The sequence below is a fragment of the Anomalospiza imberbis genome, chromosome 5, assembly GCF_031753505.1.
Source record: "Anomalospiza imberbis isolate Cuckoo-Finch-1a 21T00152 chromosome 5, ASM3175350v1, whole genome shotgun sequence".
NCBI lineage: Eukaryota > Metazoa > Chordata > Aves > Passeriformes > Viduidae > Anomalospiza > Anomalospiza imberbis.
The window spans coordinates 15518282-15533133 of record NC_089685.1 but is presented as its reverse complement, the minus strand read 5'-3'; the positions used below and the strand labels follow the sequence as shown (position 1 = coordinate 15533133).

Below are 14852 nucleotides of genomic sequence, written 5' to 3'. Positions count from 1 at the left end.
AAAACATACAGCCAAATCTTTAAGTTAATCTTTCAAAGTATTCCACTATTTTGAATTTCAGATCAAAACTACTTCATATTTTTACTTCTAAAATTTAGGAAAATTATTAGAGGGTTGCCTATCTGACATGATTAAAGAAACAGATAAAAACAGCAGCAAAGTTCAAAAATAATCTTTAAGTCCTTTAGCAAGTGTTCTGTAGATAAAAGTCAATTCAATCAGGTGTTCTACCTGTCTGTAGGTATCTTGGTGGTTTTCATCATTTCTGGAATCATAGTATTGTTCAACAAATGCAAAATACTCTTTGCGTTTTCTTTGTAAAGTGCTTTCTCTTCGGTCCACGTTTGCAGGAAGATAGCCCTGAAAAAACAGTGAAATGATAAAGATATTACTCTTGGCCTTACAAAAAGCGCTGCTGGCATTTGATTACATGTGACAGGAGATCTAACAAACTAACGCAGTGCCATGTACTCCCACACAAATCTGAATAATCCTTTACAAAATTATTTTTTTTAATCCCTCCAATTCATATAAAAGTTCGGATACAAACACCTCAGAAAAAGAGCTGGGGTTTTTTTGCCTTTTTTTTCCACAAAATGCAATTTCTTATCAAAAATACTAAGATGGTGTTGATTTTTGAGGAGAAAAGCTTAAATAAATAAGTTCAGGTAAATTTAATAACATGAGTTATTGATATTAATAACATGAGTTCCTTAATTTCTATGTGGCCAGTATTGGAGCAATTTTAGAAAATTTTTTAACACTGTGTTTTAACTCAATTGCCTGTAAGTAGGAATTATATACATTAGCAAGGGAGGCTTGGATTCAATATTAGGAAAAACTTCTTTATGGAAATTATTATCAAGCACTGGAACAGGCTTTCTGAGGAAGCGGCTGAGTCACCATCCCTGGAGGTAGTTAAAAGATGAGTAGATGTGGCCCTTAGGGACACGGTTAGTGGTGGACTTGGTAGTGCTGACTTTATGGTTGGACTACACAACCTTAAAGGTCCTTTCCAACCTATACAATTCTATGATTCTATATTAAAATAATTGAAAATGTTATTCCTGTACACTTTAATTACTTTGTTTATAATGACAACACAGTAAGTACAAGCCATATTACATTCCAGATACCTTAAGAGGTACTTTCTTTGGCAAAATGAATTTCTTTAAGATATACAGACTTGTCTTTGATTCCAAGTACTTTAAATCCCACCAGCTTCACTTTTGCCTAAAGATTTTGTCTGACATTTAATATCCTGTCCCAGTGTTTTGTGTTAAATATTGAATTCATTCAATAAATTTATTGAATAAAATACATTGATTCTCAACAGTAGTGTTCCCATTTATTCTCAACAGTAGTGGTTTCTTCCCTGTAGGATATCTTAGTTGGTTGCTTTAGAAAATAATTCATTTTTGAAATCAAATGTGATTGTTTGAAGCACACCGATACTTTCTCAGCAAGTCTTTTTGCCATTATTCAGTTTCAAAGACTGAACTAATCTTTCAATTTGACATGCCATGTTTGCTGTTCACTTTACAAATTAAGTTTTATTTTTAAAAGTTGGGAAGGCTTGTAACATATCAGCAGTGAATAAATTGGTGGAGAGTTTAATCCGTTTATTCATTAATTTCCTCCAAAGGCTTTTGCAAACATATCTTTAGTTTTGTTATTCAAAAGAGAAGAGAGCCTGTATAGCTCTTCTTGCTGTTTAGGTACAGTGTACTATTGTTTTTGCTCCCGGTCAGGCTCAGTTGGTCCGGCTGCCTTGGTGTTCTGGGGTGAGAAGGGTATCTGCACACCCTCCTGCCCAAGCACCTTTGGCAGAGCTCCCAGGCACAGGCTAGCCCCAGCAAGCTGTTATAGTGATATGCAGCTCTTAAGCAGTGTTCAGCTCTTTTAGAAGTGATTTCAGCTCATAGGCTTGCTGGGGTGCCTCGGGCAGACGCAGGGAGAGAGAGACGGGGAGCGCTGTGTGAGGTTCCACCGGAGGATCTTTATTTCATCTTCCGTGAAGGGTTCAGGGACAGCTTACTTCCAACGAGCTAGGGAAACTGAGGGGTTTTTATAGGGTACAGGGGTTTTGAGAAATGGTCCAATGGTGTGGGTCAGGGTGCAAATTGACCTATTGTCTTACAGGAAGATAACAGAGGGTCTGAGGCGCGGAAAAAGGGGTTCTTTTGCTAGTCAGCATGACTATGCATTTTCTCTACCCTTAGGCAGCTAATCTCCAGAGGGGCCTAGCAGGCCTATCTGCTGCAACAGTGTACTTAACATTTTTGCTATATTTTAAAAATAAATAATGTCTTTTTTTCATATATATTGTTCCCAGTAGACATGCATAACATCAACAGAGTATTATATTGAAAAACTGTCTTCATCAAACATTTGTTAACATTATTAACATGCTGACTATGTAACAAATATCTCAACTAATCAATTTCTTAAATCAGATTTTTAGAATTCCAATTTCTATGCAGTTTTACAAATAAGACAATCATCATCTACCTCAGATACCACCAAGTATATTCTGTTCCCTGAAAAAAATTAAGTTTGGGATTTTTAAATAAGACTTCTGAATGATTTTGAAACAAACATATGCGACTAAAACCTTAACTATACTTCGGTTTCTTGTCTTCTGTTTGTTTTTTTTGTTTTGCAATGCATCTTTAATCAAAATATCACTTGATTTTTAGGAACACTTATTTCCCCAGGAGCTCCTGGTTACTGTATAGAACCATAAAATGGTTTGTGTTGGAAAGGACCTTAAAGATCATCTAGTTTCAACCCCCCTTCCACTAGACCAGGTTGCTCAGAACTCCATCCAACCTGGCTTTAAACACTCCCAGGGATTACCATTATTACTCCCCCTTACCTGGGACATTAATAGTAGGTCCCTGTTAGGTTACCACCAGAAAAAAGCATGGTGGAGCTTCAGACCACAAAAACTGAAAGCACTTTTCTTTCCCACTTGGGAAAGAAGATGAAAGAAAATGCTACCTTACAGTTTAGAAAAGTAATGATTACTAAAAGACTCGTCTTTGGGTTTCCAAAACATACTAAATGAGGACCACATATAGATAAGAAATCATGGAAGGACTTACCTAAGAAAAGCTATGAATTTTCAAAATATTGCCATTTGGAGGTAGAAAACAAACAAACAAACAAAAAAAGCCAGAGTTTTTCAAATCTCTTACTCAAAAAAAAAATCTACTTAATTGCTAAAGTACAAAAAATGTAATCTGAAAGCAGGTTTTTGCAGAGGTATGGTAAGATGAAGTTGCAAATTGAACTGAAATAGATCAGGGAGTTGTTAAAGTAACAGAACAAGAGAACTCTACACTTAGGCATTTTTCTTGATCAGGAATACTAAATTAAAATAAACTTCTGGATTTAAGTTAAAGCTCCTGGAAAGCCTATGCTCTTACAAGAAAGCAAAAGAAGTCAGCTCATTTTATATCTTTATAATTTGCATAATTCTAACTATCTAAACCCCTGTGTCAGTCTTCTGATTCAGAACTTTAAAAATGATTATACTTTAGTTTACTATGTTTCAAAGTCAACTTTGAGTTAGCCATAATTTTTCTTACTTTTAGTATTTTAAAACAGACATCCTAAACTTGAAGAGAAAAAAATTGCCTTTTTTACAACCAAAATCACATATAACTTTGGAAACAGAACTAAAATAAATTGTAAGCTCCATGCTTAATTTCAATTACAGCAGGATATTTGAATATCCACCATTAAACTGCATCTGCATTTAGCATTAGAAGGAACTAAGCTGCAAATTTAGTAAACCTCATCAACAAGAAAGACTCTTTCAGTCACTGGAAATCAGTGTCAATCTGAAGTAAATACTTTGCATTCCCTACAGAATTATTCTATAAAAAGCAAAGCTATTTAAGCCTACTCTCTGAAAAATTCGATAGTGCTAAACTGGTGTGTGCATATAATTCAGAATTTTAAACAGTTCTTAAATGCACACAGATTTGCTGAGAAAGTGTCTTTCACAGCCTCTGGAGAGTAGACATCACGAGAGTTCTGTTTCTTTTTAATACAAACATTCTCATAAACTTTCTCCCAACCACAGGCAGACAAACAACAGCTAAAATGCTAAACTAGTTGTCATCACGAGCATTATAGCTGAAAAGATAGACATGAAAAATACCTCTATGAAGAATAAACTGTATTTTTGCAGAAGAACCTTTTTAAACATAACAAACACCAAGATGAAAAAAATCCCGTTCTGTAACACCAAAACCAATGAATCACATATTTCCACAAGCTTCTGCCACATGCCCATCTGAAAGACCTCCATGGTACTTCAGCCAACCTATTCCCAAGCTACAGCCATTGCAAAATCCTCTGGCCATAGGGAAAAGATCAGTGCTCAGCCAGCCAAAAATTCACACTATACAAAAGTGATTAGCTTTTCAATGAGGTTGTCTCTGAACTGCCTCACAAGTCTGAGATCAGGAGAGCCAATGCCACAACTCAGTTGACACAGTGGTTCAGAGTTGTTCATCTTAAAGCACTATAGAAGAATCAGCAAAAAAACCCTATAGATCCTATCACTTCTTTTCCTCACTACAGTGTTAATCCTTTCTTGCAGTTACTTTAATATGAAGTCAGAATGAAGCCTTTCGTAGGACGCTGATAGTCTTTGCTTCCCCTACTGTGTGTCTCTTTTCAAGAAAACTGTTAAGAATGTACTCATCTTTGAACTCTCCACCATTCCATCAAAACTGGCTGAAAGAAGCTACTGTTATCACAAGCCCTTCTTTCATAGAAAGCCAGGCTGAAAAATAAAGATACACAGCTGGCATGATTTACTACTACTTCTCATCCCCCTCCTTTCAATTTGATAGATTAATCTTGAAATTGAGAAAAAGAACATAACTTCCATTACAATTCAGCACAAGACACGTTTCCAACCATCACTGATGGATTACAATTCATACAAAATCATTTGCAACACTTGAAAAAGCTATTAGTACTAAATGCAGAGGAAGAATTTAAAAAAATACAACTTACTGAAAGAAGCTTCCATGCAATTGGACGAATCTGTTTGGGAATGCCAGACCAACTCAATTTTCGCAATTCATCTATTAAAACACAATGGTTTTATGAGAAGCAAGGAAATTACTACCAATTTACATACACAGATACAGTCAAATTAGCACAAAGGCATTCACAACAATGGTCTTCTTAGAAAATCCAGTGAATGCAGAAATATAGGGCAATCCTAATGAATCAATAAAATACTGGATAATTGGTATCCATAGGGACACCTATGATAATAGGTACTTAGTGTGATAAGGTAACTCTCTGGAGTATTTATCAGCATTACTTTTTGGTATACATGCCTTATATTGTCACATCAATGCATGCCTTATACTGTCACATAAATGTATTATTCTTCCAAGTATTTTGAAATACATATGAAAGGAATACAGTGCATCAAAGCAGGTAAAGCAGTTGTAATATTATTAAAGTCTACACAAAATAAGGAGCAGTAGCATATGCTTTCAAAAAGCATTAAGAAGTTCACAGTACTTCTGCACACTAAATATGCATGGATAGAGGAAGCATGAAAGCATGCTTATACACATAACCCCAAGAAATTTCACAGTTCACAATAAATTTCCCTCTTATCCTTCATCTCAAGGAGTTGAGAGACACTGAAAGAATAAAAAAATGACCAAAGGATCACTAACATCAGAAAATATGATACTACCAGAGTTCAGTGTGAACCAAAATCTCAAAGAAACAATGAAAGTAGAACTTGTACAAACTATAAACACAGATTAAGAGATAAATTCAAAAAGTCACAGGCTGGCACAACAAATACACTTTATTATCAGTATGCTGTCACTGCAAACAGAAGGATTCAATGAAGAAAAGATGTAATAAGCAACTGAAACAAGTTTAATTTATTGTCATACTCCAGCTGTGACCATCACACACAAGCTGCCCAACAAGAACCCCAGACAGCAGCTGATCATATCCCTTAACCCTGTTTCCCATTTTTTAATCTTCTTTTTCCAGCACGCTCCTACTTCCTTTTCTCTGCCCCATTTAACAAACCACTCCAATTATTTCTTCCCTTCATGGTCCCAGTTTTGTTACTGCTATACCCAAATGTGGCATTTCTGAAATGATTATCAGGCACTGTTGGTCTTGTAACACTGCACTTCCCAAAGTGATCTCTCAGTGCTTCTCTCCATACAATGGCACTGTTTGGGCACCTCTCACACAATTCCCCCTTGACTACTTGTGAAATCCAGGAATACCATAGGGTGCTATCTACGACTTGTGTCAGCTTGTCACACTGTGGTTTGTTACATACAGCAATTTCTCATATCACCTACAGTAGTTCTCCACACCCCAGGGGGTTTGCTCAGCCTCCAAGCAGCTTTAGTATTGGCTTGCAGCCCCTACCACTTCTGCAATTCCACCCGTGATCTGATTCCAAGTAAATCCTCACCACACCAAGCACTACAGCATAAGTAACAGTATCACTGGTTATATTCTTCTAAAAGCCAGAAAGGCAGGAACTGGTCAGAAGATGTAAAGGCAAAGTAAACATATAATATGAATAAGAGTAGAAAAACAGTATGTTGTATAGTTTATTAACAAAAACAATAAAAAAGATAATATCTGCCTTAACTAAACAATCTACAAATTATATATGTATTTCCCTTCCACCCCAAAGCATGACAGCTAGCTCCAATTGTTTTAATACCAATGAAAGCCCCAAGTCTTCAAAAGCAAATCTCTAACTGTGCATCTTCCTGCCCCACTCCTCCTTGTGCAGTATTTATGAACAAATATACTTTACTGGGTCTAATCTATTTGTGTCCAGGCTGAATGGAAACCAATCTTGTGCATTAGTTTATTACTTCCTTACACAATCATTTTGTTCAAGTTTCAAGTTTTGGCTATCTTTACGCACAGCCATAGCATTTACAAACAATGTAATTAGTATATGAAAATAAATTGTAACTCAGCAACTACTTTTATGATTTTCTAGTAACACAATGGTCCATTCTCAACCCTATACCCACCAAACCTACTCTAATCTGTCACCTGTCCGTATTTTTGCTCCACCCTTAACTCGACTCAATAGGAATCCATGCCCAAACACGGGCACCGACCTCTGAAAGCAGCACATGTAAAGTAAGAAAAAGTATAAAAAAGGAAAATATGCAGATCTACTGTCACAATCAGAAATGTGAAGCATATGATTAATTGAGTGACAGATCACCCCAAATCACTCAGTACAAAAATTCCACTTACTTTTAAGTAATTCATTAAAGGCCAGAGATAGGAAATACACTAGCACATTGGAACACAGCTTATTTTCCCTCCCTCCTCTCCTGATGCTATTCTGCAATGAACATACATTTCCTTTAATTCGGGATAGCTTGGGCTATCACGTAATTCCAAGCAGTAACACAAACTATGGGGGTGGGTTCAAAAGGACTACTCTTTCTGGAAGGAAATCTCAGCACTGGACATAGAAATGAAAACCAGACACAAACTATGGGGTTTTTTACAATATAACACTTACTTGAAACAGATTCTCTATTTATCCATCATGTAGGATTTGGAAGTGAATACGTCCCTACATTCTTCTATGCTGAACACAAATAATTATTTATGTTGCTTTGCCACTGCCTTATCCTCTCTGGGAGCTCTTTTTACACCTAGATTGTCTGCTGGGCCTACAAAATCTTTGGTGATGTGCCTTCTCCCAATATATCTGAGAAAAACCATTTACAGCTAGTTTTTATATGTTTCTAAGTTGTTTCCCAAACTCTCTTTTAAAAATGCTTCCATTCATTTGGCCTGACAGGATTCATATTCTGCTCTACTCTCCTTATTTGACACAGAACTTTACCTTTTGGATTGTATTTAATAACATCCTATTGTATTTAATAACCTCCTCTGCTCTGTTGTCATGCCATCCTTCTGAACTTTCTCAAGGCTTTTGTTTCTGGTTTTGCGTTTATAAGTGGTACAGTAATTGCTTTCAGGACAGAGGACTGTTAGATGATTGCACAACTGAGAGTTAAGTCAATTCCATTACAAACCATTAGCCCTGGGTATGTGATAGTTATATTTATTCACACTGACTGCTGTCCAATATCAGTCTTCCAAAATTCCAGGATCTCAGACTAATCCAAAAAAACATAAAATTCTGGCCCTAATTTTTCACTACAGTGTGTTCAACTACTATTTTGCCAGTGAGAAAGAGCACACAGTAAAAGTCAAAGGGGCTATGCAAGAATTCTTATCAGGTGTAGCAGCAAACCCCAAAAGCACACAGTCTGACCCTTGCATGACACTATTGCTAAAGTATCAATTCACATTATGCTTTCCTCTGATGGTTCATCACCAAAACAAGAGGAAAGAAAACAAAAGACCCTGCCTTTTCCAACAGCAATTACAACAGCAGGACCAAAGTTGCTTCTGGAAGACTTAGTCTAATTCTACTACAACATAAAATAAAAATGCTTCTGGTGATGAGAAAAAAAAATTGAAGCATACACAAGAGTAACATTTTAGACATACATAAAAGACTGTCAATGAAGCTAAATTCTAATACTGCTATTAAAATACATTACCTACATGTGCATTTTATTAGACAAACACAACTAAATTTTTCAGCAAATGTCTCTATTACAGTCTTTAAGATGGGCTTTATTCTTACAAATGACTCAGCAGATGAGTTCCTAAAAATCAAACAACAATATGTAATTGAAATACTCGCATTTCAGTTCTCTGGTTACCATGAGACACTAGACACTTACATTAAAAAAAAAACGTGGCCCCTGGAGACTACTGACTGGTCAGCCTCACTTTTGTGCCTGGGAAGATCATGGAACAGACCTTCCTAGAAACTCTGTGAAGGCACATGCAGGACAGTGATGCAATTTGAGACAGCCAGCATAGCTGACCAGAACAAGTCCTGACTGAGCAGCATTTTGGCCTTCTACAATGGAGTGACTAATCAGTGGACAAGGAAAGGCTTTACAGGTGTCATCTATTCAGACTTCTGTAAAGCCTTTGAGCCTTTGACATGGTCCTCCACAAAAACCCTTCTCTACATCAGAGACAGAAGTGGATTTGATGGGTAGACTCTTTGGTGAATGAAGAATTGCTTGAATGGCCACATCCAGGGAGTAATGGTCAGTGTCTCCATGTCAAGATGGAGATCAGTGATGAGCAGCGTCCCTCAGGAGTTCATACTGCGCCCAGTGTTATTTTGTGTTGGTGACAGATACTGTGGGATCAAGTGTACCCTCAGCAAATTTGCAGATAACACTGAGCTGAGTGGTGTGGGTGACACACCTGAGAGCTAGGATGACATTCTCCAATTGTTTTTGGACAAGTTGGAGAAATAGAATCATGGGAATGTCATCAGGTTTAACAAGAACAAGGGAAAGGTCCTAAACCTGGGTTGGGGCAACCGACCAGTATCAGTACAGGCCAGGGCATGGAGGGATTAGGGAAATAAACATGGGAGAAGGACTGGCAGGTACTAGTGGATGACAGGCTGGACAGGTGAGAAAGCCAAACATGTCCTGGGCTACATCAAAAGCAGCATGGCCAGCAGGTCAAGGGAGGTAATCCTCCCCACTACTACGCTTTGGTGAGATCTCCAGGTGGGCATGGAGTACTGCATCCAGCTCTAGAGTCCTCAGTAAGAGAAAGACATGAACTTTTTGGAGTGAGTCTGGAGGGCCAAGTAGATGATCGGGGGGCTGTAATGCCAAACAGGTTTTTGAGTTTTATACATTTTCCATATATTTGTAGACTACTATTATATAGTTATATAGCTCCTTAACTAACTATAGTACTTTTCCTACCCCATTACCTAAACTTTACAACAATAAGCTAACCTTCCTGGAATCTTATTTAGTCTTGCCTCTATAGTGAACCACTATTTTTTCACTATATATTGTAGACATAATAAATGTGGTGTTAGAAGCTAGAGGCAGCTTCAGTGTGGGGCAGAACCAAAAGGGGGGATTACTTAATTAACTGTTCCTCTAATTGGATGATTTCTACTAAGTATGCTAATTTGTTAAACTAATAAAATTGTCACACTGTATTATGTGTGCATCTTGCCTTATTTGCACCATGAAGAACTGCCATTAAAGGAAACCACTTTTTATCATCTTAATGTTGTTTGGCTAGTGGCATCAGGCATCAGCTGGACCACCTCTCCTAAAAAGACAGGCTGAAAGAGTTGGAGTTGTTCAGCCTGGAAAAGAGAAGGCTCTGAGCAGACATTGCTGTGGCCTTTCAATACTTAAAGAGAGCTTATAAGAAAAATGGGGACAGATTTTTTGTCAGAGTCTGTTTTGATACAACAAGGGGTAATGTTTTTAATCTGAAAGACAGTGGCTTCAAACTAGATATAAGGAAGAAATTTTTTACAATGAAGATGAGCACTTGTAAACATTCTAATTACAGACACAATCACTTGTGTCCAAAAACAGTATCTGTAAAACCTTGTCTGTTACCTCTACCCCAAACTAAAATAATACTTTCTGAAGAAAGAGTTGAAACCTCAATTGTTACTCTGTTTTTCAGCTGCCTCATTATTTGACATAATTCTGTGACAAATGGGTATGAAGGAATTTATAAATCCCCATAGATTTTAGACAAAAAGTATCTCAATTTGCTCACACTAGCCAACTATCACTTCTGCTTAGGAGACAGCAGTTACTTTTCACAGAAACATTGCTTTAGGATATCTTATTATGAAGATATAATGTCATATGAAAATGCTTCAAATTAATATGATTAATTTAATTTTAGAAAAAAATTATTTTATCTGGCTTACTACAATACATTTACAGATACATTTCCTCTCTCGGAGGAAGAAAAAGTTTAAAGCAATTGTTTTAACAGAAATCTTAGGACTATCCTTTCACTGCATTTAGATTTAAAGACTTCTCATATTCCATAAATATTTCATGGGGAATTTTACAAAGAAAACATGCCATTAGTTTGTCAGCTTTCAACTGTACAAGCAATTACTGGAGTTATTACCCACTACACCTAAAACACATGAGGCCAAACAACCAAGTCTGCAAGTATTTTTCTTGGAACTACAAGCTATTCATTCTACCTATTACAAATATATTAAAAAAAAGAAATATTAAAGGAGTTCAAAATTTCTCTGTATGTATTATTCATTTCTGATACAGCTGTTACTTCATTGAGAGTACTATAAATGGCTACATGAAGTGATGGCCTGCATGAGCAACTCCATGATAGATATGATAAACTAGATTTACATGTTTTATGTTCCTACAACATAAATTCCTTGGATATTTTAGCTATACAAAGCTGGAAAATTCTTTCAAAAGCATAGATGCACAGACCTGCAGCTCCCCCAACAGCACGTTATAATACAGGCAGTACATATAGAAAATAACTTTAATAAAGGGCTTGTTATTACTATGGCAACCACAGCAAGTGGTTTTCAAAATGAATAATAGCTCTGTTAGGCACTTCATTAATTTTTTTTTTTTTAATCAAACACTGTCCTTAATCTTCTCAATGGAACAAAACGTTATTCTGAATGCTGCAGAAACAGGAAATAAAATCCAATCCACCTTTCTATATACAGGGTAAGATCCTTTTCAGAGCCTTTGCTAGAAAAGAGTAAGAAAGTACATCTTGTCTGCTACTTCACATAAAAAGTCAGAAGCAGATGAGGTTGGTGTTACAAGGCACAAGAAAGCAAGTGATTAGGAAAACTAAGGCAAAAAGAAGATTATTGAAATTGCTAAGACTTGCCACACGTGAAGCCTGTAAGGGAAATGATGATAAGTAATGGAGAACAACCGTGCCAGCAGCAGATGACATTTTTCATAGTTCTCCCAAAACACGCAATTTCTGTGCATCATCAACTGTTTTTATTTTTACATTAATGCCATTGAAACAGTTTCTAACTTTTCATGTACATCTAAGGGAAAACCTTTTAAACCTTATTCTGAATGTTTAAAAAAAAGCAGCTCTTACTGATTTAATTATGAATCTTTACTTCAGTGGTTGCACTGGAAGTATTAATTTACTTTAGCTTTACTTTAGATTCTATTATATCAAATTCCTGTCTAAGGCTAGCCCTTAACCTCTAATCCATGCAAGTTTTTCTCAGTTAACTGCAAACATATATTACATCCAGAGCAGTTGTCCATTGTGGCTAAAACACACATGAGAGCACACCTAACCAATAATCTGCAACAGGGAGGCAGCATAGCACAGACATACACAGTGAAACTTGCTCCCCTGTGTTTACCTTCCCAGACAAGTTTTATGTACTTCTTCCAGTTCTGGGCATGCTGCTAATGAAGTAGTAATGACTTATATTACAACTTTATTAACAGTGAAAGAGATGCTGGCAAGAAAACCTAAAGGATTAATTATACTTCTTTGAGCTTTCATAAACTGATTTACAAGCTGTATGTGCCACTCATTACAATATGTACATTGCTAATCTTGATCTTCAAAAGCTTCAGGACACAGCGTATGTTCAGAGTTCTCAGTGGTCTTGTTGGGGACATTCCTGGTAAGTCCCTTCCATGCTACGAAGTCTGCAAGACGTCATGGGAAGAGGCAAAGCTGCTCCCTCAGTCTATGACTTCAAGAGAGAACACTGAACCTCTCACCCATCTATTTTACTGGATAATACAGATTTCTCAAAGTATAAGTTCAGCTTTCATGATGCTCTCAGGTAAGGAAGGGAGATGGCACACCAAAAACAAACAAACAGCCATACAAACACAAAAACTAAGAGAACACTTCATCATGTAGTACTTCCCTTTCTCCCAGTTCATCCAGACTAAAATATCCCTCTTTACTCTATTGTTCACCACATGGCTAAGACTCACTGACTGTTTTTGAATACCTGATCAAAAATCAGTGCAATGATCTCCTAAAAATTCTGCTAAAACTTTAACAGACACAAAAACCCTTTTAATTAATCAATCTTGCAATCTGGAGTAGAATGATAACTCTTTTCTTTTTTGATGATCAGTTAGTTCTAACTACCAAGGCAATTTTGCGTGCACACAGAAATTTGAATGATAATTTAGTGATTTTTTTTTTTAACAGTAATCCCTTCTCATCAGCTGAACTTCAGGGTCCCACTGTAAGGCTCTACATCCAAATCCACTTGGAAAAAGATATAGTACAGAACTCCCCTCTGTTAATGAAGCCATAAGCATAACATGGGAGTTTAAGGACTGTGTTAGAGCACACTTCTTTTCAAGCAGATCAATGGTTTCAACCTGAAATGTTCTCTGTGGACATCCACACAAAAAGAAACCGCTTAGTCTCTAAGCTAGTCTGATACTAACAAAAATCACATAGATCATCTATTTATAGGCAAGAAGTCCAGAACCACAGAACTAGGCTCATCTGTATAGATCACAACACCTCTTACCCATTTATTATTTTGAGTCATACTTGAATACCAAAACTCTTGACCAAAAAAAAAAAAAAAGGAGGGGGAAACTTAGGTTACAGGCTCCTTTTCCAGAACTGAAAAAAGGGAAATATTGTCTTGTTTGTTAATAGGAGCTGCAGCTGTTCAGTCTTACTCTTTTTTTCCCTCAATAAAAACTTAATTCAATGATAGGTGGCATTTGGAACACATAAGAGTAAGGAGTCTTCATTCAAGTCAAAACTAACAGATGCTTGTTAAAAGATAACAATATTAACCTACAATTAAACTACAGCTCTTCTGTAATGCCTTTGAAACAGTCCCCCACAACATCCTTGCCACTAAAACTGGAGAGATTTGTTTGAGGGATGGGCTGTTAGATATGGACATTCAGTCAGTTCCCTGTCCAAAGAGCTACAGTCAATAGCCCAGCTCCCAGTGGAAGCCAGTAACGAGTGGTGTCCCACAAAGATCCACACTGGGCCCGATACCATTTTGTATCTTCCTCAATGACAGTGACAGAGGGACCGAGTGCACACTCAGTAAACTGGCAGATGGCACCAAGCTGTGACACAGTGGATTTGCTGGAAGGAGCACATCCCATCCAGGGAGACTTGGACAGGCTTAAAAGAGGTGGGCTGAGGCAAACCCCATGAAGTTCTACAAGGGCAAGTGTAAGGTCCTGCACCCAAACTGGAGCAATCACTAGAATCAGCACATGTCTGGAACCACTATGTCAATCTAGCATCTTAACAAAGGAAGAGAAATGCATCCTGAAGAAACAAACTATGCAAAATCTTCTCAAAATTGTTTTAAGAATCTATTATCATCTAGTTACAATGAAAAATCATAAATTAATACCTTTACATTGAAATATTCCACTGGAGCAGTAATCAGAATAAATGCTTACTATTAAATGAAAATACAAGTTATGAGACCAATCCATAGAAAACAGGAAGACAAAATACTAATCCTGCAACAAGTAACTACAAAAGGAATAAATGATGGATATTTAGCACTTATTTCTTTCAGAAGACTCTGAACTAATAAAAAAGATGTTACAAAGTCTACTGGTACAATATTGCCTGGTTAATAATCTTTTTTTATTGGCTAAATAGGAAAACACATTTTGTACATAAAAAGCTATCTAGAACAGAACAAGAATCAGAGATGACACCTTTTGGTGATAATTTGAAAAGACAGATATGACTAATGGCACATCACACGAAGCAGCAGTAGGACACATGTTAACTTTATATCAACAAACTGAAAGAAGAATAGGCACTCACATGATCAACTACAAGAAATTCACAGCTGCAGGGGGCATTAAAATTCTAAATGACATGGATGTACTAGGAGCACAGAGATAAATCGCTGTATA

At 36.7% G+C, this 14852-nt stretch overlaps 1 protein-coding gene across 1 annotated transcript in view; it reads right to left on the bottom strand.

The window, feature by feature from the left end:
• The window catches only part of TBC1D22A (TBC1 domain family member 22A), a 136447-nt gene that overhangs the window by 112224 nt on the left and 9371 nt on the right, over positions 1-14852 (bottom strand). The window contains exons 5-6 of the mRNA XM_068189759.1: positions 5038-5108; positions 232-360 (exon numbers count right to left, since the gene is read on the bottom strand). Coding sequence (XP_068045860.1) covers positions 232-360; positions 5038-5108 — 200 coding nt within the window. The remainder of the gene's footprint in view (positions 1-231; positions 361-5037; positions 5109-14852) is intronic.